Here is a 22,750-nt window from a genome sequence, read left to right on the forward strand (position 1 = left end):
AGACCAGTCATACGAACTTAAGGAACTTCCCTCACCAGGCTGACACTTGCTATCCTCATCGATGTAATGAGAATATGGAGGGTGCAGATTTGCGATTAAGTTTGCCAAACGCATGGCACATGTTGGCCAAGTTCTGCCTTCTAGCTAACCTGGCTGCCTCAGTGATGTCCAATATCACCCAGCCTCTCCCCAAACCTACCTCCTCTCTTCAGCCCTGTTCTTCACTTTGCTTGCACTATCCTCTTCCTCTTTCCCATTTCTGTCTACCAAGCTTGTATGCCTCCTCCTCAGACCATCCTTCAAGCGCTATGCGTCTCTGGCATCCAGGAGTGGTGCCTACTTCCTCTGACCCATAAATGCCAGCCTTTGTTTCTACAACCCACGAGACACTTGACATCACTACTGTGCCCTCTGCTTTGGGACGCGTCCTCTCCTCTCATAAAATTTCATGTTTATTTTGTCTACATGTGCCGCTTACTTAATAAATCACTCTTAAGTGACCAAAAGGAATCCATCAATCAATTAACTGATGACGACGTCTGGACTGGCCCAAGCGAATGGGAAGCGATTTGGAAGTGGTGGTTGATTTGAACAAAGAATAAGACACCAAAGACAGTTCACATTTTCTGTGCTGATTTTTTAATGAACATCTTATAATCTTACAAAATAACTGGCTGTAGCTGTTTTACATTACAATACAGTAGATCAGCTCCTTTCATTGTGTTCCCAAACAAGCCATCCCCTTGGGGTGCTAACTAACGCACTCAATAGTGATCTCACAGAGTATAGAGCAAATGCCAAGTGCAATGCCTTGTGATGGAGGGAAGCAAAGGAGACAATCAAGATAACTCTTCCCTTTCATGTACAGTTTTGCCAGCTGCCCATCTGTCTTCACTCTGTCCTCTCATCTCTCTGGTTGGAGACTGTCACACGAACCACCAGAGTCAGCCTAGTCCTGGGCAACCTTGACACCAGAGCCCCTAGTTACTAGGAAAAAAAGAAGCAGAGAAGTGACTTTGGAACATAGAAGGGCCTTTGGGAGAGGTCCTCCGTTACCCCGTGGTTGGGTGAGAGCAGCCAAGTGCAGACCACCACATGGAGTGTGAGTTGATATCTCCCGGAGTTCTATGACCACGGTGGCTCAGTCCTTCCACTTTATTAGTGACATGAGGGCTCAACACATTAGGGTCCAGGGACAAGGGCTGGAAGAGCCTGCCATCTCTGAATGGCCATCGCTGAGTAGCGCCGGGCAGCCTTTAGCCAGAAGGGCTTTCCAGACACCACAGGAACTGCCCTCTCACCTTCCCAGGGTGGTGGTGCATTGCAGATGTCGCCAGTGGAGAATAAAAGATTTGTAAATGAAGTATGACAGAGAAGTGTGCTCACTGTTCCCCCTGTGGAGAGACTGAGCACAGACCCACACTGGCGTGAACCGCAGGCTCACATCCTCGTGGGGGGCTGTAGCCTTCCTGAGCTGGGCAATGCCCAACATACCTATTCTGTTGCCTCAATCTCAAAGCAGCATTCGCTGACACAAAGCTTCATGCACTTCCAAGAATTTGGATATTCTCCCCAAGAAAACAATTGTACGACTTTGTAAAAAATGGAGGATCTAAACTTTTTCATCGTCCTTTCCATATCGAAGCCTACTACAATCCCAGAAGTATTTATTCTCTTCTTGGGGTACTAAATATGAATCCAAAGAACGGTAGGTGCCTAGGGTTCCATTGGGGCTAAAAACATAGAGGACAAGGGCTTTTTGGATGGGCAATCTGCTCTTTCCTTTCCCCAGTGATGATGCCACCCTCATTTTATATCCCTGGAGATAAATTTTTTTTTCCCATTCCAGAACATTTTCCTTCCCACGTGAAGTCTGGCTCAAGATAGCGGTAAGTAACATTTCCTCTTCCTATTTGCAAAGCCGTTGCTCCAGTGTTGGTGGGAAAAGTGGAGGACTTGTGGTCAGAGCCAAGGAGCAGATGATTCAGAAACCAAGGTTGCACGCTAATTTGGCCTGTTATTTGCTTCCATTGGAGAAGTAGCTTTGAGGGAAGCAAGACTCCCAGCCCTTCTTGAGATGACAAACTGAAGTGTTGAGCAAGAAGTTAACGCTCTTTCCCCAAAGGCCTAATCCAGAAATTGTTACCAAAAACAACTGCAATACACCATGAGCAAGAAGAGTAAGCCTGGGACGTGAATGCAGGCAGGTTAACACGGTGGTCATTTTACCTACAGTCCATCTATTGAACAAGAGAGGATAATGGCAACAAAATGGACCCTAAATAGTTGAAATTCTTCTCTTTTCCCACAGAGTGTCACCCTTGCTCCACGTGTTTCCAAAGCTTGCTCAAATGAAAAGCTCTAGGTCGCAGATCTGATATGTTGCACTCGAATAGAATTTACCTCAGATTCCGCATTGCTTGACGGATTCCCCTCTGATCTGTTTTGGAGACTTGGAACAAGGCTGAATCTCTGACTTGTTTCACCCTCCTGCCCGAGGCCATGATTTTCCCATGGCCTCTCCCACCACCACGGCCTCCCTAGGCTCCTCCATTTCTGCCCGTTCTTCCACCTCCTCCCACTTTCCCCCATGTCATGTCCGTGACATTTTTTTTTTCCTCCAGAACATCAACATTGTCATGTGTCTGTGAATGATGGCCAGGCTTGGGGACTTAGAAGGAGTGAGACCACAGGCCGAGCATGAGGAATGTGTGAGTTCCTGTAGTCCTGGCAATCCCAGCCCTCGTACAAATTTGTTGACTGACTAGTAAGAGCCACACTTGAAAGTGTAGAGAATCCTGGGTCTCGTCAACTCCAAACAAGAGTTCTGAGAAGTGAAAAGTAGTGAATACAGCCTTTTTCGATAGATACACAAGAACCACACTCTGGTTCTCCTGGGCCTAGTGCTAATGGGTACTCCCACCCAACTTGCCATCTCTTAATGTTATCGTCCCCGTCCTCCACCTCCTCAAATGGGGTCCAGCTTCCTGCTCCTGAAAAGGTAAATTAGCTGACAGGTATCAAGAACGCCACCTAATTTCTCTCTCTCTCCTTCTCCACTTCCCTTTCACCCTGCCAATTCTCATCAATAGAACGATGGCAGAGGAACTTGTCTTTCTGTCCTCAAATCCTCAGTATTCATTTTGGATGTGAACTTCACAGCAGCATGTGTGGAACAATGTATACTTTTTAGCTTAGTAGACAGCAAAAAATATAATATATATAATATATTTATATAATTATGTTTAAATACTTATAAAGAATTAATAACTAACCTCATCATTACTAAGGGAGACTACACAAAAGAAAGGGAGCCAGTTTAGAGCAGAAGAGCCCTGAAAGATGGCAATCCATTCAAAACGGGTGTTACAGAGTGTCCCTGGCAACTTCTCTTCTAGTATTTTGGTACTGGTTTGCAAGTTGGGTGGGGCTGAATAGTTGGCAGGGTGCAGAGTGGGGAGCAGGGCAAGAGGCGGGGATGGGGTTGAATAGAATATAAATGGGGGATGAGGGTCCGTGTATATCTATCATATTTCTCCTTCCACTTTTAATCAACTGCCCCTTTGAAGAAACTTTTGCCCATGATTCTTCCCTACTTGGGCTTCTTGATGCAATAGTCGGCACCTAGAAACATCCTCCTGCATTCTACGAGATCCTCATGCTCTTCCTCCTTCCTTCATTTCGTGACCTTTCTTCTCTGTTCACCTTTTGTGCCCTTTTGTGGAGGCCTCTCTTTCTTACTGCCTCCAGGGCAGTAGAAGGAGGGGCTTGATCCCACAGTTACTGATTTTCTTCAGCCTTGGGGTCCCGGCAGGTGCATTCATCCAGGTCACAGTCAGCAGCAAATGGAATGACCTAGTGGAAATCAAAGAGAAGTTGAAATAACCCACGTTCGTGCCAAGCTCCATACTTTTCAACCGGCTTTTGCTTTTCTCACGTGGTCCCAGGGGAAGTGTGGGATTACTGTTAATATCACAGAAGTGAAATTAACACTCAGTTCTGTCACTTACACATCATGTCTCTTTGGGCAAGGCAAATCTTCCTCGCTTCACTTTTATGTGTGTGGAAGGACAACAGTAACCACTCCAGGGGTGTTGGTGTGACTTAAATAAAATGATGGATATAAAACACACATTTCCCGGCACCTACACCACCTGTTACTACTGCTTCTAATATTAAAACTAATGTCAAAACCTTCTGTTAATGTTTTTGTTGCTATTGCTCTCTTCACAAAATCCCTGTGAGTAGGTAAGATGAATGTTGGCATTTTCTTTTTACACGGAAGGCCAAGAGAGGTTGGATAACTTAAGGTCACACTACCATCCAGAAAACTAAGGCTCTACAGCCTAGTTCTATGACTTCTACTTCTTAGTATTCTTGGAGCCATAAGATCATCTTTGCTGTCTTTTTAAAAATTTTTTTTAATGTTTTTATTTATTTTTGAAGGAGAGAGAGAGAGAGAGAGAGAGACAGAGCATGAGCAGGGGAGGACCAGAGAGAGAGGGAGACACAGAATCCGAAGCAGGCTCCAGGCTCCGAACTGTCAGCACAGAGCACGACGCGGGGCTCGAACCCACGAACCATGAGATCATGACCTGAGCCGAAGCCGGACACTCAGCCGACTGAACCACCCAGGCGCCCCAATCTTTGCTGTCTTCATGAGCATGAGAGTCTGCCCATCTTGAACCCAGGATATACTTTGGCTTGGTGAGACAACGCATCTCTCTACCCATTGTGGCTGGACTGCCTCCCTGCTATGTAATTGTCTCCGCTCCATGTCAAAATAATCCAGCAAAAGTTCCTCTCTACCAGCTTGCATTGCCACCAACACACTTTTTGAGTGTATGTTAACTAGCTTCTGAGAAAACGGGGCATCTTGGGAGACCTGATGTAAAAAGTGGCAAGGATTCTAACCTTTGGGCATGGAAAATCAAGTGAGGTAAAAAATAGATGGACGTATCATATACTAGTCCAGGTTCACCGAAGAGAAACAGGGATAAAAGAGAAACTGAGAAAAAGACTCCTGCTCAGGATCGGTCTAGGGAGTCCTGCAAGCAGCCTGTGGTGGCCACTCAACATACATTTGAGATATGGTTATACTGCACTATACAGGATTATCAATGTAATTACAATTTATTAATTACAAGCCAACTTAATTAAATTAATTAATTAAACTACTAGCAACTGGATATCACTTCACTGGTGGTCTTGCCTCTCCAGGGGGGGTAGAGGCCATGATTCCCTGCCAACAGAAGTGTATCCCAGACAATTATAAGCAGATGTGAGTCTTTGAGTAGCAAAGCCATAGGTTTTTTGAAGGTGCTCCTTAAAGAATTAGCGTTTTCTAACAACCTCACCTAAAATCACTGCCCTTCACCCTGCCACCATAGAAGCTTCAATGTTTTCTCACGATCATTCCTTCTTGAGTGTTGAACAAGCACCAATTATGGTACAGAAGGAAGGAGAACCAGCCAAAGCCCCTGCGCTGATTCCTGGAGCCCCTGCCCAGCCTGTTACCCGCAGGCGGGTTCACGTACCTTCTTGGAGGACAGAGTAGAAGAGCAGCAGTCTCCCCCATCATAGTGGCAGTAGGCCCGGTTGTTGATGGTATCGCACCACCCATCAGCTTGGAAAGGCTGGTGAAGACATGAGAGGTCAGTGTCTAAGAACAGCTTTGCTGGCCTTTGCCCAGCTCTCCCACCCATCCTCACCCCACCATAATCCGTGGAACTCCAGGGATATTATGGGAGAACACCCAAAGGACAGGATACAAACTGACCCAACGTTCTCAAGAAGCTGAAAAGTCCCAAGACCATTAGACCCAAGGGTCTGTTAAATTTTACTCTCAACAACTCTGCTTCTCACCAGCTCTAGGATCCAGAATGGTTCATCTAAACTCCTTGGTCAGCTTTTTCACCCTCATGTAGTCACAGGTCTTTGTGTCAAGTAGGCTACGGAACATTCTCACACATTTTAACTCTGTGGAAAAGCCTGTGCAGCTGGCCAGGTTGGCTTTAGAATTCCCATTTGATCAGTGAGGAAACGGAGATGCACAGAGATGACAAAAATTGCCCTGATTTGGATAGTTAGGGTCAAGCCGGCTTTGGATTACAAGTCACGCATCTTGACTTTCTGTTCCTTCTCCCAGATTAAGAACCATAACTACCACCCCTTTGCTGCCACTTGTGTTTAAAGAGCCTGGTGGTCCTGAGGTGCTGTGAATACCCAAATGATGTCTGTCCAGAATGCAGGGGTCCTGGGGCTTGGGACACTAGCGCTAGAACATGAATCATCTCACATGTACAGCTACCTAAAGCACAGCAGCTAGACACAGAGCAGAGAGAGCTGAAGTGTTTCCATTCATTCCTGTTACTGCTACAAGTGAACAGAAACCAAAATGGGAAACGGGCCCAGGCCAAACCAGAGTTAATGGAGTGTTTCTCCCCAAAAGGGAATGTATGATAAGAACAGCAATAAGCGGTTAAAATAAAAGCTCAGAAGCCCAATGCGCCGTTTCCCTAGAACTCCTCCTGGAGAAAAACAGTGTCCCACAGCATCCTGGAGGGCATGCCAGCCAGCCCACCTACTCAATCGCATTGGCTGCTTCCCATCCTGAGTGGATGCCCAATTGCAAAGCCTCAGGAAACATCTTGTGGTCAAACTCTTTGTACCACAAGACAGTCAGTAGACTTTTGAGTTCTTAGGTCGCCTTCCAGTTTACATGTTTAAATCACTTTCTCTCCCCCAACCCTCCTTAAATGTCAAATAGACGGACTGTTCCCTATTTCACTGGGCTTTGATGAGACAGATCACTAAACTGGGGGGAAAAAAAGGCCATTAAATGATTTTCAGCAATTGAATTACATCAGAAGGAGCTCATCCAAATTATTACTTCAATGTTTTGATTTATTCTATGGGGTCCTGAGGTCATTTGAACATCATTCCAGAAGTATACCAGTTTGCCAATCACTGAAAAGTTGCTACTTGTGGCGTGGAACTCAACAGCTGTTGCACAGCTGTCCAGCAATGTCGGTTGAGAGCAGGAAGTCAAAATGAATTCTGTTTTCAACACGGGCCTCACTGGGATAAAGACAAAGGTTTTGAGGTGAGCGTTTGTCTTTAACACTAGAACCAGTCACTCTGGCTCTGCAGAACTTGGGATAACTACACAATCAGGACTTGGGTCTACAACTGCAGCCCTATAAAAGGAGTCAACGTACAGCCACCTGCATCCTTAACGTCTCTAAATGCTCTTGGGTCCTCCCAGGAGGATCAGATACATCTACTGAGATTCCCCCAGAGTTTTCTTTTTCTTTTTCAAGTGTTGGGAGTGTATTTTCCTCATCTAACACCGCATCTGTTACTTTTTTTTCCAACCCTGACTGACTCATTGGCAAAACTTAATCTGTTCCTCCTTTATTTTTCATCTTATTGTCTATAAAAATCCAAAGGACACCCAAAATACTTTTTTTTTTTTTTTTTACGTATAAAGTATGGTCTTCAGTATGGAGGATTAGAGGGAGAGCTTTCTTTTCGTAAGAACAACTTAAACATAAGAATGAATTAATAAAGGATCCAGGGAGATCTTCCTTTCCAAAGTCTTCCCCAAGGATGGCTTCTTATCTTAGGAACACTAGGGAAGACAGGGTGAAGAGAGTAGAAATGGTCTAGGTGACCTTCTCTACCTCCTGATGGATGTCCACTGCTATAGCCTGAACATGATTTCTAGAAACTGCTTCTTTGCTGCTCTCAAAGGGTCATCAGGGAAGAAAAGGGAATTTATTAAAAGGAGCAGAAAATTGGAGGAAAGGTTAGAAAGACCCAAGTATTTAATTCACTATATACCTATTAGAATTAATTGTTCCTCCCCCAACCTGCCAAAAACAACTGCTCCACCCTAAACAAACAGAGTCTCCAATGGCAACATGTGCCTGGGAAGCTTGACAGCTTGAGTCCAAAGTTACAATGGAAAAATTAGGAAGGGAAAAATGACTAATTGATTCAAAGTTTTTAAAGCATCTGAAGACTGCATATAGATTAGATCAAAATCTCAATAATGGAAAGGTGTCAGACTTGCCACAGGAAACTTTCCCCAAGGAAGGGCACAAGGCTTGGTTTCTCTGCACAACGTGTCCATAGGTGAATCGTCACTACCCATACCTACACCTCATTTATCCTGTAACATCAGAAAACAAAGTGCTTCACATTAAGTGGATTTTTCAAATACCTGAAGACTATTTCTTCAGGAGACACTTTTTCATTTTCATTTTAACCATTTTGGCAAAAGAAAAAAAACTATAAAATTCCTCTTATCATGCCTTTTAATAACTTGGATAGAACACAAATTCATCCGCACGAACATTTTTCATTTCCATTTATGGGAAGGCTTTCTGTATGGGGACACTTGTCCCTTCACTAGATGAGCCCCCTCCAACACACACACACACACACACACACACACACACACACACACACACACTTCATAAGTCAAGCTTCTTAGAATTATACCTGAAGTAAGTACCTAGGTCTGAGACAGAGGCGTGGTTGTTCTTTTTATGATCCAGGAGCTTGATGTTATCTATGGTCAGCTAGCTGTTGCTCTGGTCAGATGAGGCGGCCATATAAATGGCTGTGTGTGAATGACGAAATATAAGGAGGAAGGGCTATCAGTCTCTATGACCATGTGACTATGGAAACTGTACAACTTTGGAAACTTCTCAAAAGTAAAGATAACTTCTTCTTTATATTATGTCATCTACATTCTTTATGTTGTATTATTTTCTGATTAAGGTTGTTCTGGAAAACTAGGCATGGGGATGGTGGCCCTATCTAGTCATTCATCCATTCATTCAACATCCTTTATTCCTTACCTCTATGTGCCAGGCATTGTTAAGGGGATACAAAGATAAATAAAACATGGTTGCGACCCTGGAGAGAACCCACTGCAAACAAGCATAGCTTATGATGATGAGTGTGGCATAGGGGTGTGGACAGGAGAGAAAAGTACCGAATCCAGATTTTGGTGGTAGGGATCTGTAAGAACTTTCGGGGGCTGGCTCTGCTACATCTAGCCCCTGGGGAGGAGAGGTTAGGACTGGATGATTCGGAGGGGATGCCTGAGGGAACTGAGTAAGGGAAAAAAGAGGGTGAAAATAGAGAGACAGGTGGTCTCAGACTGCCTATCACAGGGCCCGCCCTGAGGAATGGTTCCATGAACATCAACTGATTGGCTGATAATACCTCTATTACTTGAATGACATTAAGAGCATTTTTCTTCTATAGCTTGCAGCAGAACTCATGACCACAGTGATGTTTTAGAATGGTTAGCGTTGAACTTTAGATGTTCTGCTCTGCTAACCTACAGGCTGGGATCTCAGCCACAAGTGACTATATCCCTAGAGGTAAGGCATGAGACAAAATCCTGATTTGCCATCTTTTAAAAAAAATATGTACTTATTTATTTTGAGAGAGAGAGAGCACAAGCAGGGGAGGGGCAGAGAGAGAGAGGGCTCCGTGTTGTCAGCACAGAGCCCGATGTGGGGCTCGAACTCATGAACCATGAGATCGTGACCCAAGCTGAAACCAAGAGTTGGATACTTAACCGACTCAGCCAGCCAGGCACCCCCTGATTTACCATCTTGAGGAGTGTTTCAGACCAGGAGAAGCTGCTAATACCATTTATGCCTAATGTTTAACACTGTTTTCTTTCTCCCACACCATTTCCCACCAAAACCCTCTAGGTATGTGAAGGACAAATCAGACCCACATCCGTTTCTTCATATTGATGAGGCTGCCTCAGGCCCCAAAGAAGCCCCTCGCCAGGGACACTATGTTGCCGTGCCGCACACAGTCCTGGCGGTAGATAAAGCCTCTTGTGAATACGTACAAGAACGTGTGCTAATTTTCTCTTTTTCTCTGGCTTTCCAGTGAGTGCTTGGCCCGATTCTCCGGCCTGATTCTGATTCTTCTTTCATCCCAAAGATCTGCCTGCTGTGTCCATACTCCCTGGGCTTCACTGCAAGGCCACTCTTCGAATTTCACAGGCAAAACCTGTGAGGCCTTTGAGGCCCCTCAAGGAGCCTTGGTGACCAGAACACTACTTGCTTTTTGTTTTTCTTTGAAAGGATCACAGATACATGAAATTCTATGGTTGGATGGAGCCTTGAAGACTGTTTAGTACAAAACTCTTATATTACAAATGATAAAATGGATGCTTAAAAAAAAAAAAAGAAATGTCTTGTTTGTCAGGCTAGTGGGTGGCCATTCTGCGAGTGAGGAGGAAATCTCTGGATCCTTGATCTGATGTTCTCTCTACTATACCATGCTACCGCTATCTGATGAAATCATCGATCTTTGAATTTATGGGGAATGCTGGGTAATTTAATTCCTTTGGCACCTCTATAAGAAATGGCTTAGGTACAGCACTAACAACGAAGTGAACCCAACAATCCACTACAGAAACAAAAAAGGACTGTTTATATGTATCATCTCAATTCCCCTGAACCCCAACAACTTCCCTTCTTATTTTCCCAGCTGCAGGTCGAAATATGTCCCCAATAAGCGACCAGGCGCGATCACTGCTTCTGGCCTCGGGGCTTGGTCAGTGCATATTTCCCTAGAGGCTGATTTCCCCAGGAGGAAGCAGCAACTCTGCTCCCATCCCATCGGCAGATGCCTGCAACCCAGAAACATTTATTTCTGGGTCCCAGAATGCTAAAGCCAGATATTTTTCTGCTCATTGCAGTCATCTGACGGAAAGAGGAAACGGAGCTGTTCCCCTCCTCCAGCGTTCACCCCTTGGGGTGGGAGGGTGCCAATGATCTCACATTTGTGGGTTTGCCACAATCTTCTTGGAAAATGTAAAATTAGAATAGATACCCTGAGATGGATTCTGCAGGAAGAGTTTCTTACATGCAGCCTCCTCTGGAAAATCTCCTCTGGCTCCCTGGACCCAGAGAACTCTCCCTAGCTGTGCGTTACTATGGTATATTTTAGCCATATTTGCATTATTTAAGACTCGACACTCTGAATGGACTATCGAGGACTCACTCAGAGAGTAACCATCTTCACCAGCAGCTAGTTCAGTGTCTGGTGCCACAGGAGGTTCTCAAGGAATGAATATGGGGCACGTGGGTGGCTCAGTCGGTTAAGTGTCCGACTTCAGCTCAGACCATGATCTCATGGTTTGTGGGTTCGAGCCCCGTGTCGGGCACTGTGCTGACCACTGGGAGGCTGGAGCCTGCTTCGGACTCTGTGTCTCCCTCTCTCTCTGCCCCTCCCCCGCTTGCTCTCTGTCTCTCTCAAAAAATAAACATTAAAAACATATTTTTAATGAATAAATATGGGGGTGGCTAACTTCATTTCCTTAGCATACTTTGTGACCAGATCTGTCCTTTTCATTATTCTTCTCCTACTAGGTACAGAGCATTGGTATATACTCATTTAAGAGTGGAAAGAGACAGTGGAATACACCATCTAAAAGTTCTCCTTCTATAATCCATCTAAACATGTTGGATAAAATTTAACAATATCCTCTCAACTCCAGAGCTGGGATAAGAAGAAAGGAAGAGAAATTATCAGGGGGCCAAAAACAAAAAAGAAGCTGAAAAACCAGAGCAGAAAGACGGGAGTGAAAGCATGGCTGTCTTAGGAATGTTTGCAAATATCTGTAATCAAGTGGTTAGGTTTTAACAGCTGATTGGGGGTAGGCGCCCAAGTCCCGGGCCCTTGCAAGGTGGTGAACTCGTAAGCGACGCTGTTAGTATTTTAATAAGAAGACTGGGTTTGTGAGGACCGATATGGAATGACTCAATCATACGGCGATGCCGTACAAGGTACCCTGGCTCACTTGGAACTGGGAGACTGGTTCGTGCCCACCAGCCCTGAAGACCAGACGATGCAAATCCCAGCCTCGGCAGAGTCACCGATCGCTAAGGTATTAAGGACCTGCTGAGTTACAGGGTAGCAGTTGAAACTGCAAATGGTACTTCCTCGAACGCCAAAGGTCTGCTCCACAAATAATAGATGAGCAAGATGTAATTGAAAGAAAGGCAATGGAGACACGCATTCTGCTGGATGGGCAGAGGGAAGCACCCCATTTGGTGGCCCTGAGTAACATCAGGAGTTGGGGTGCAGTCCTATGGTCCACTGTGCTTTACTGGTCTGGGCAAGCTCACACAACTTCTGTATAGGGCTTCAAACCTCGGCCTGTGCAATACCCCAGACTTGCAAAAAGAGGAAAAGCAAACGTGCCACTTTGTAGGGTCCAAAAGAGACACCCGATTACGATGAGTTTATCTATGTGCGACACCACGACCAAAGCACAGTCTTGGAACAGAAATAATCAAATGGTGCAGAACCCATATTCTTCCGAGAGAAATAGTGGGGATGAGTTGAAGTGGAAAGAAAGAAAGCAAATAGGAAAGAAGGAAAACAAAATAACGTCAAGTGACTCGTAAGATTTTCATCTCCTTCAAGGTACATGGGGCCTAACACCTTCTGCTCTGGAAAATGATAAGGCTGTAGAGTGCAGTGATAAAGAGCTTGGAATACGGTGTTAGATGAACCTGTGCCCGGATCCCAGCTCTGCTCCTCACCACCTTGTAGATGTGAGCGAATTACTGGACTTCTTTAAGTAGCATTATCCTCATTTGCGAGTGAGAATAACACCTCCCTCATAGACTGTTGTAAGGAGTAAATGAGCCAATGGAGGTGAAATACTTAGCCCCGTACCTGGTACACAGTAAGTCCTCAAGGAATCCTAGTTTTATGAAGGGGGCAGGAATACTACCATTGCTTCTACTGCCGTGGGTTGGTGTCTGAGTTCCCGCCACAGAGACCCTGGTCAGAAAAGCTTTGAGATTCTACCAGCAATACTTCAGAGTCAAAGCCATGGACGTTCTCATCCCCACGCCTCCTGCCCCATTCACTTTCACCACAAACGCACCATCTGAGTCATGAAGGAGTCAGGTGACAAGGGAAATGGGTCTGGAAATTATAAAAACAGAGTGGGAGAGGCCTGACTGGCTTCTGGAAAGCAAGGCTCTCCTCAAAACCATGGTGGTGACTTGAGCGTCTTAGCCTCTGAAAAACCCCAAACCACCACAGACACCTCTTCCCTGACGTGCACCACAGGAAAACAGGAAAGTGAGAAGACGCTCTGTGACTGACTTTCCGGCCAAAAACAACCTCCTAGCAGCCCCTTTCATTTCACTGCAAAGAAAGACCCGGTACGGCAGACTCTTCGACCTCGCTTACACACGTATGCCAGCCTGCTTCCCCGCTGGCCTGCCTCTGGGCCCAACAGAGCCGGGTGCTTGTCAGCCACCCCCAGGCAGGGGTCGGGGTGGGGGTAAGAGCCCCAGATGGTGAAGATGAGGCACTCGGGTCGAGTCTGCATTCATCTGTGCCAGAAGAACGTTGGCTCGAAATTAGGGCTCTATTTCCCAAGAGATAGAGACAGAAGAGAACATTCTCCCATGGGCCCTTATCATGCTGTCTTGGGGGCTCAAAAACCAAATGAGACGGCCCTCCTAACGTCTGTGGCCTGCCCCTCTGTGGAGAAATGCCACAGCAGTGAGCCACTGCTACTGATGGGAGTGCGTCCTGGAAGGCCTCACCCAGGCTAAGAAGCCCTGTGCCTCCGGCCCTGACCTCCAGCTGCCTTCGACCAAACTGCATGAGACCGGGCCACCGTCCTTATTCCTCGGTCACGTCTCCACAATCACGCGCAAGGTCGCTGCCGGGCCACAGCTGGCCTCCATGTCCACAAAGGACCCCCCAAACCTCTCTTCTGACTCCCGTCCTCCACGCTCGCCCTTGGCCCGGCCGCAGCTCTTCCCCAGCAGTCGGCTGGTCCAGATTTTATGCCAATGACTCCCAACCCTATGCTGTTGCCCTCCCTGCTTCTCGAACCACACCGCAACGCCTCTCAAGAGGCTGTCTGGTGGCAACCACGGCAGTTCTCCCGAGTCCTGATGTAGCAACGTCTGCTTGGGCTCCCGGCAAGAACCAGTAATGACATACCATCAGACCTCACTCGCCTCTCCGCTGCCAGACCGGTAGGCCCGCTGATTGTCGTGATTTTGTTTTCTTGTTTGGATGGGGGCTGGGAGAGGTGGTGACGGCAGAGGTGGCCTGCAAGGTCTCCTGCCACGGTCTCGCTTACACGGCATTTGACTTTCTTCTCTAAAAGAGGGACGCATCAGCAACTGTCCGGGGGAATTTCCTGTCTCCCCTCCTGCTAATCGGAGCCAGCCTACATGTTTCAAGGTCAACGATAGAGACTTTGAACACAAGAGGTTTGGACTCGGTAAGGCCCCCGGGGGCAGGGACACTTCCATTCGTGCTTCTTTCCATGAGTGGTAGACCCCCACAGCAGCACAGTGCCCAACACAGCACACGGGGTTCTTAACGCAAGACTCATGGATCCCCTCCAGAAGACACTTTCTAACCTAAGAAGGCAGAATATTTTTCTGCTTTCTACTCCTCCTGCCCTTCCTCCAAGGTAAGGTGCCTTTCCTCTGTTGTTCCCAACTACCCCAGGTGTCCATTCTCGCCATCAATTACGCTCCCTAACACGTCACCTGAGAATGGCTCAGCATGAGCTTCCAGGTACAGGTTCACGGATGGTAGACCCTTATGGAACCAAACTTAAAGATCCAGAAGAACGAACCTGGGAGCAGAAATTCAGGCCATGGCAGCCACCGTGCTGAGCAGGTGGGACTGGACCTGCCCTGCCCGTGTCACCACTGCTGGCAGTCACTCACACAGCCCCTCCTCTCTTGGCTCTCCACCAGCTGTTGTGCCGGGACCGCACCCCCCGTGAGGGACACCGTCGGCAGCCTTGCTCTGCTCAAGGGCTCACATTGCTCTGGGAGGTGGAGGAGGAGGAAGGAGGAGGAAACAGCTGGCAGAAAGGGCTGGAAAGGCACCGGGAAGAAGACCCCGGGGCAGACTGCCGGGGTCCCACTCTGACCGCGAGCCTCTACTTCCCTCTGTCCCCGTCTTCTGACTCCTTGGCCGGCCTGCAGTTCATGGGAGGTTGAGGCCGGCCTGGGCTGGCGATGGAAATGTTCTACCGCAGCCCGCCACGCGTGCTCGCCCCCCGGCGCCCCGCCACACGCACACCCATGCCAGGCAGCTCGGCATTTCTTGGCTCCCCAGGCCTGCCTGTGCGAGATGACTGGGAATGCAGACTGTGGGAGGAAACGACAATATTCATTGTTTGGATTAAATATTTTTCTTGGCCCTCCTGCTGTTTGCTGAGCGTCGTATTTTTTTTTTTCTTTCCCCATTCTCCCTCATTCCTTCCCTCCTCCCTCCCTCCCTCTCTCTCTTTTTCTCACTCTCTCCTCAGCAACCGAGCACACTGGGAGAAATTTCGGGGAGAAAGCAGACACTCCTGGGGTGGAAAGAGCTATTTAAAGGAATCAAAGCAGGTGACAGAACCTTTTGCCATTCTGATACCATGCCCAGCTCTTCCCAAACATGGAGCACTTTGGAGTAAATCTAAAGCTACGTTGTTTTGAGTGTTCACAAGTACTCGTGGGGTCTAACTCGCAGGACTTGTTTTCTCTCTCATTCTCACTTTCTTTCATATATTATGTATATATATACATTATTACGTACACGTCATATACACAGAAAACACACAGATATAACAGACACATATGTACACACGTACACATAAATATGGTACGTACGATATATACAATATTCATATAGAAGATACATGTGTCGTAATAATATATAACATGTATATTATGGATATATAACATTAAGATATGTGTTTTTATTATATATATACATACACAGAGAGACGTATACAATTTCTCTGTAAGTTCCTTGGTATAAGGAATGTACCTAAAGGCAAAAATATTTTTACAAACTACAAGCCATCATATAGAAGCCAGATGCAATTTTTATCTTATATATGGCATTTTCTGTGACATGGCACTGTGCTATGTGGATGCTATGCATGATCTTACCGAGCCCTCACCATCACTCAGTGAGGTAGGTATGTATTATCATGCCCATTTTGCCAATTAAAACACCAAGGACTTGAGCCATTAAGGAACCTGTGTGAAGAAAAGACGTACAGCCACTGTCTGATGGCCAGGCTCGTGCTATAATCATCCTGACGTATCCGTCCTGCCACCAGTATTGTCACCAAATCATAATGATACGTCACACTCCACTTCTCAGTAGCAAACCTGGTCCAATCTCTCACCACACCTATGAGCATGCAAAGCCACTCTCTGAGGAAAAGTCAATGCTATAGAAATCCACGAAAAATGGATCAGGTAGGCTATTTAAGTTCAAAACATATACTATGAGCCAGGCGTGAGGCTAGTTGCTGAATTCTTGGGATATTTAAATCGATACATAATTAGTGTGTCTTCTTCTAGGTACAAGGAACACGGTATGTTCTGTGTATGACAAAGTCTGCCTTAAAGCAGCTTTGGTGTCATCAGCACTGAATAAGGAAGGATCTGAACAGCGTCTGAGAAAATAGGAAAGAAATCATGGGCCAATGGAGGATTAATTCCCAAAGTAACTAATAGCACCAATAAGAGCTAGAAGGCTCAGAATAGGAAAGGGTCTGCGACATTTCAGAAAAGCTTTATGGAGTATATAGGATTGGATTTCATCTTTGAGTATGGATGGGATTTGGCAGAGAAGTGGGGAGAAAGATCACAGCAGGAGGGCAAAGATAAGCCAAGATTTCAGATGAAAAAGAAAGCGATGTATCTGTGGTTTTCTGCCTCAAGTATTAATGGCCCACATTAGGAACTAGGTCAAAATCTCCATTCTGAGGAATCTAGCTGCTCCTTAGCGTGAAGACAATAGAGACCACTGGAAGTTTTGCTTTGTTTTGTCTTCTCTGTGTTTTGTTTTGAGCAGAAGAACAGGATAAAAGTTATGTTTCAAAGACTGGATCTGGGGACAGTGTGGGAAATGTTCCGGAAAGAAGGGATCAGATTCAGAGCAGGTAGAAGTTCACCTCAAACAGATATGAACTGAAGAAAACAGAACTGGCTGGTTGTAACATGGAACAGAAAACAAAACAAACAAAAAACAGACAGACAGGAGAGGTACTGCAAAGGAAATGGCCATATTTGGGTAGGAGACCAAATGCAGATGAAGGTTTTTTTGTGACATTTTGACTTTCAAACCATGCTAAATGTTTCTCAAAAAATTTGTTCATTATGGGGCGCCTGGGTGGCTCAGTCAGTTTAGCATCCGACTTCGGCTCAGGTCAGAATCTTGTAGTCTGTGAATTCGAGCCCCACATCAGGCTATATACAGACGGCTCAGAGCCTGCTTCAGATTCTGTCTCCCTCTCTCTCTGCCCCTCCCCTGCTCATGCTCTGTCTCTGTCTCTCAAAAATAAACATTAAAAAAAATTTTTTTTTAATTTGCTCATTAAAAAAAAAAGCTAGAAAGAATCCTTACTAAATCTAAGGACTCAGTCTTAAGAAACAGAGTCTAAGCAATCAGCAAACCCTGTCCTAGCTCACAGTGATAAGGTCTACATATCCTTTCCCATATAAACACAGACCTAGAGGGTCCCGGCCAGTTTTCTCTCCTGCCCGATTACTGCCAGGCTTTCTCCACAACTTAGGCCTGTTTTGTCACCCCTGTAAAACCCAGGTCCGGCTGAGTTGAGGAACAGCAGGAGGGAGGTGTCATATTTAGTCTAGAATATTTTCTTGCCAATAGTCTTATCTCTTTTAGCCCTAATCTAAGTTCCTGTGTCTATAAACAGCTCAATTTGTGTGGCTGATTACTGTGGTTCTTAAGCTCAACCTGTGATGCCATCCCACTCATCAATCCGCTGCTCTGTCCTCCATTAATTGGTGGATGCACGGAGCCTCCCTGTCACCCATATGGAACCTCTGTGTGTAAGTGTCTGGTTTACATCCCCTTTATCTAGGGGACGCTTGTCCGTGTATCTTTTTCACTCTTCCACTGATCGGCTGCATGTGTTTCAAATAGGTCCTCACTCTCATCTCCCTGGTCTCTGGTCCTCATTCAGCAGGGTTCACTGGCACAACACCCCTTCTTCCAGGTTAAAGCTTGCAAAGCCTGGGGAGCTGTCCCAACAGGTGGCCAGCACCCTGTGCTCATCTCTTCATTGAGTATTCTACAAGCCCTACATTCCTAATTCATGTGTTGTTTGTTTTCAATCTTCCTACCAGTTAAGAACAAGGACTCTGGAAACAGACTGCCGGGGTTTGTGTATTTATCCCACATTTGCTACCTCTGGAGCTTTGCAAAGGGACCTGAATTCTCAGCCCCTCAGTTCCCTCATCAGGAAAATAGGAATGATAATAAGGGTAATAATTCCTTAGTATGCACCTGCTATATAATAAACACTCAGTAATGTTATTAAATATACCATGCAACCAGGAGCTACTTCTTGTCTGTTTCCTGAGTGCAATAAGCCTGGATATTCTGAGTATTAATGGTTCCCTGTCTGTGAAGGTGGACGGTAGCCCTCCCAGAGGCAGCTACGGGATAACCTGGTGGGTCATTCTCCTCTCTCTTAATCACGACCTGTAATCCCAGGGATCTTACATTTACTTTGCCCAAGTATAGGAATAGAAAAACTATGCATAATATGGCCGTAAGGCAGGAAAAATACAGAAGCCAAGTTAGCTGATACTAATCCTCTCTCTTACGTTCTGTTGTAGTTGAGGTACAGCAGCAAGGCTGTGTCAAAGTCTGTCTTTAGTCCCTGGTCTCTTTTTCCCCCACCATCTCCACATCCACGCTGGGCCCTGCTCGCTCTGAAAACCCCCTTGCCCAAGGTGTCCATCTCTACCATAGTGTCTGCATAGTCTCCTACCTCTCCGGAAAGCAGCTGACATGTTAAGGAGCCAATGATAAATATGTATTTGCAACCAGATAAAATAGAAATTATTGAAGAGAAAATGACTTTAACTTTGGAAACTTTGAGACTTCGTAAGTCAGATGTGGGAGATAAATATTTGAGGGAGAAATAGAAGTATGTACAGCATCCTTAAAGTTATACAGTGCAGGCAGCCACCTGTTAAAGAAAACTGGGAAACTTCGTTCTATGTGTCGGAACGTCTTCTACTCAGGTGAAGTGAGCATGAGTGGTGCTGTTAGGGACTGAAGTGTGTTCCTCCAAAATGCATATGTTGAAGCCCCAACTCACAATGTGATGGTATCTGGAGGTGAGGCTCTAACAGGTCATTAGGTTTAGATGATATCATGATGGGATCAATGTTCTTAAAGAAGACATACCAGCTCCTCCTCTCTCTCTCTCTCTCTCTCTCTCTCTCTCTCTCTACCTTGTGAAGACATAGCAAGAAGGCAGCCGTCGGCACACCAGAAAGACAGCCCTCACCAGGAAACTGAATGAACCAGCACCTTGATCTGGGACTTCCCAGCCCTCCAGAACTGTAAGAAATAAATGTCTGGTGTTTAAGTCCCTCAGTCTGTGGTCTTTGACCACAGCAGCCCAAGCAGACCAACACGCATGCCTTAGTTAGTGAATTTATTAATTTAGCTATTTTTCCTGATCTGTCAACACAAAGGATTTTCAGAGATCCTGTCTGAGTAAAAGGGAGCACGAAAACAAGGTAAGAGAGGACAGGCAGGAAGCGGCTCTCAAGAGGGAGCCCAAAGAAGTTAAAAGATCACTGGGTTCTGCTATTCAGTTACTGGGCAACCTGGATGGGTCTGGCCATCGGGCTGGGCACAAGGGGCATAGACACAGGACAGGTGAGTATGGCCAACAAGCCGGGCAGGCTCCAGGTACTCGTGACTCAGCTGCCGTGTCACTGGGGTCATAAGTGGTTCCAAGGCCAGAGACCATTCCCAGGAACCTGACGGCATAGCAGACATGCACCACCAAGTTTAATATTTCTCACATTAGAAAGACTTCAGTTGAATCTAATCTCATTTTTAATTAGTCCTCACATCGCCTGGTGAGACAGATTAATATGATTATCCATATTCCACTGATGGGGAAAATGAGACAAAGGGCCATGCCCCAAGGTCACTTGGGGAATGAGCACTAGAGGTGAAAATTAAACTTAAGCATTTTAAACTTTCAAGCCAGAACACAAGGGAGAGGACATTGGGGACATGGCTTTCATCTCCATTTGTTCAGGATCTTTCACATCTGGATAATGCATATTCAACTTACTACTTGGTTTGTCTAATTAAAAAACAAAATACTAATTCCAGTTCTGCACTCCACCAGTCCACATTCAATGCATAAAGAATTCACTAAATAATATATGCCAAAGAAGAGAATTAAATGAGCATTACTTAACCACATGTGAATATTTGTTGACTATTTATGGTATGTTTAATAATAAACTACAGTGTGTGTGGGGGGGTGGATAGGGGTGGATATAAACACAGAGGAATTAAACATGCCCCCTGCCCTCTAGAAGCTGGTTTAACTGGATGTTCAAAACAGCTACACCAACAAAAACACAAATAGCATATACCTCCAACCACACAGGCAGGAACCAAGTTTTTCTTTACTCCCCGTGGTAGATGTTCAAGCATTATATGTTGGGAAACTGTTAAGTTGAGCTTTCTTCAGAGTAAACTGAGATTATCAGTGTGAGAGGTGAGCCCACAGAATAATCATGCACCCTCCTTCCAAGCAAATTAAGTTCATCTTCAACTCCTCTCTTGTATTCACATCCAACATCCAAACGCTTACCATTCTACTGCAGAAATAGTTCTATATTCAGCCCCTTTTCTTTCTACTTTCTCAGTTCAGTGAGAGACTATTACATTAACTCAGGTTAGAGGTGATAAGGTTCTGACTTCCACGGTCAAAAGTTTTTGTCATCATGACTTTCTTCCTAAAGTATACGTCCTATCATGTTTTCTCTGTGACAGAGATATTCAATGTTCACCTGATATCTGTATAGTCCCCTGTGTTTCCCTGACCCTCTTGAGGCGGGCTTGAGGCCATGTGACCACGTACTGGGAAATAGAAAGGCAAGCGCAGGGGCGCCTGGGTGGCGCAGTCGGTTAAGTGTCCGACTTCAGCCAGGTCACGATCTCGCGGTCCGTGAGTTCGAGCCCCGCGTCGGGCTCTGGGCTGATGGCTCAGAGCCTGGAGCCTGTTTCCGATTCTGTGTCTCCCTCTCTCTCTGCCCCTCGCCCGTTCATGCTCTGTCTCTCTCTGTCCCAAAAATAAATAAACGTTGAAAAAAAAAAAATTTAAAAAAAAAAAAAAAAAGAAAGGCAAGCGGAAATGATGTATTAATTCTGTTCCAAGGGACTCAAGAGTTACCGGCCCCTCTTGTGTCTTTTCCGTCCCTTTGGAGGCAACCATGGAGACCACATTTTGAGAGAACAGAGGAATAAGACAGAAGAGATAAATGGGTGCTTTAAATATTTACACCTTTAGAGATTTAAGACTTAATCTCAGACAAAGACCAAATCAAGGGGTGGATCTTTAACACCCTTTGTTGAGGCTTTTAACTGGACTAATGTGGCACCTGGGGGATCCTCGCATCTTAAAAAAATGCCTCCTAGAAAAGAGACGAAGGCCTTTGTCCCAGAGAAGCCTCTTAAGCTTAGAATACCTTTAATTAAATCTACGGAGAGAGCCACATCTGGAAAAGACTTGTGAGGATAGCTGTTGGTATATGGATTTAACTAAAATTAAATGTATACAAAACCAATAAAGTCTGTGAGTTGAATTGCCAAAAGTACCATCAGCTTGGATTAAAAGAGACTTATAGTTGGAGAACATGAAAAGATTTTTGGGTCCCCCATAGTCTACGACAACAAAGCAGGCAGAGAGAACCACTTAGCTTCCAGTGGAGGGATGTTCTCCAAAGCAACTTTTTGTGGCCTAAGAGGATGATGGAAAATGAAGGACTCCCAAGCCAGCAGAGCCAAAAGCCATGAAGAACTCCCTGGGAGTTATACCCAAGGAGTAATCAAATGCTACTGAACAAGATACTCCCTATTCTAAGAGTAGGGGTTTTTTACAACTTGTCTCAGAGGGATTTCAGAATTGTCGTAGGCCGGTAACTGTTACGTGCCTCTCATTATTCTGCCTGAAAGGGGTCATTTACTGTAGGTGCCTTTTCTCTGCCCCACTTTGTTCATCAGGTGTGTGTAAGGTAGAGAACTTGAACACCAGGCTCTAGATTAAGAGAAGCACATTGTAACCTGATAGTAAATCACGATCGTCTAGATTTCAAGCCTGATGCTATGATTGGGGAAGACTTTTGGAGTGTCTTGGGATCGAGTAGAATGAGTTTAAATGCAACAAATGTTTGATTGACTGGCAGATGACATTACATGTCCACTGTTCCTTTCACTCTCTTCCTTTGTCATGACTTCTCTATCAACAGAGTCTGATTCTCCTTCCTACTAATTCTGGACCTAGCCATGGGGCTTGTCTTGACCAATGGAATGTGAGTGCGTGTCACGCACGCTACGTTTGACCAGAGGTTTTGAATGTGCTGGCATGCCTCTGCTGGTCCTTTTGTGCCCATGCTATCCACCAAGAGTTAACAGAACCTGAGTAGTAGCTGCTGACCCTGAAACCTCGAGTGACAGACACGTGGAGCATATCCGGACCCAACGCACAACCTAAAGCAGAACGAGCTCAGTCACCCTGCAGATGCACGAGTGAGAAATACGTCTTGTTATTAAAAGGCCCTGGTGCTTGATTATTTGTTATACAGCATTATTACGGACAAATTTGATGACTGCATTGTACCACTCCCTT

General features: G+C 45.6%; 1 protein-coding gene across 1 annotated transcript in view; it reads right to left on the bottom strand.

Annotated features, from left to right (window-relative positions):
- Window positions 1-622: 622 nt before the first annotated feature.
- PAPPA2 (pappalysin 2) overlaps window positions 623-22,750 on the bottom strand; it is a 275,450-nt gene continuing 253,322 nt past the window's right edge. The window contains exons 22-23 of the mRNA XM_025921163.2: window positions 5,538-5,636; window positions 623-3,855 (exon numbers count right to left, since the gene is read on the bottom strand). Coding sequence (XP_025776948.1) covers window positions 3,781-3,855; window positions 5,538-5,636 — 174 coding nt within the window. The 3' untranslated portion in view covers window positions 623-3,780. The remainder of the gene's footprint in view (window positions 3,856-5,537; window positions 5,637-22,750) is intronic.

The sequence above is a fragment of the Puma concolor genome, chromosome E4 (genome assembly GCF_028749965.1).
Source record: "Puma concolor isolate L17-30 chromosome E4, mPumCon1.1.hap2, whole genome shotgun sequence".
Lineage (NCBI taxonomy): Eukaryota > Metazoa > Chordata > Mammalia > Carnivora > Felidae > Puma > Puma concolor.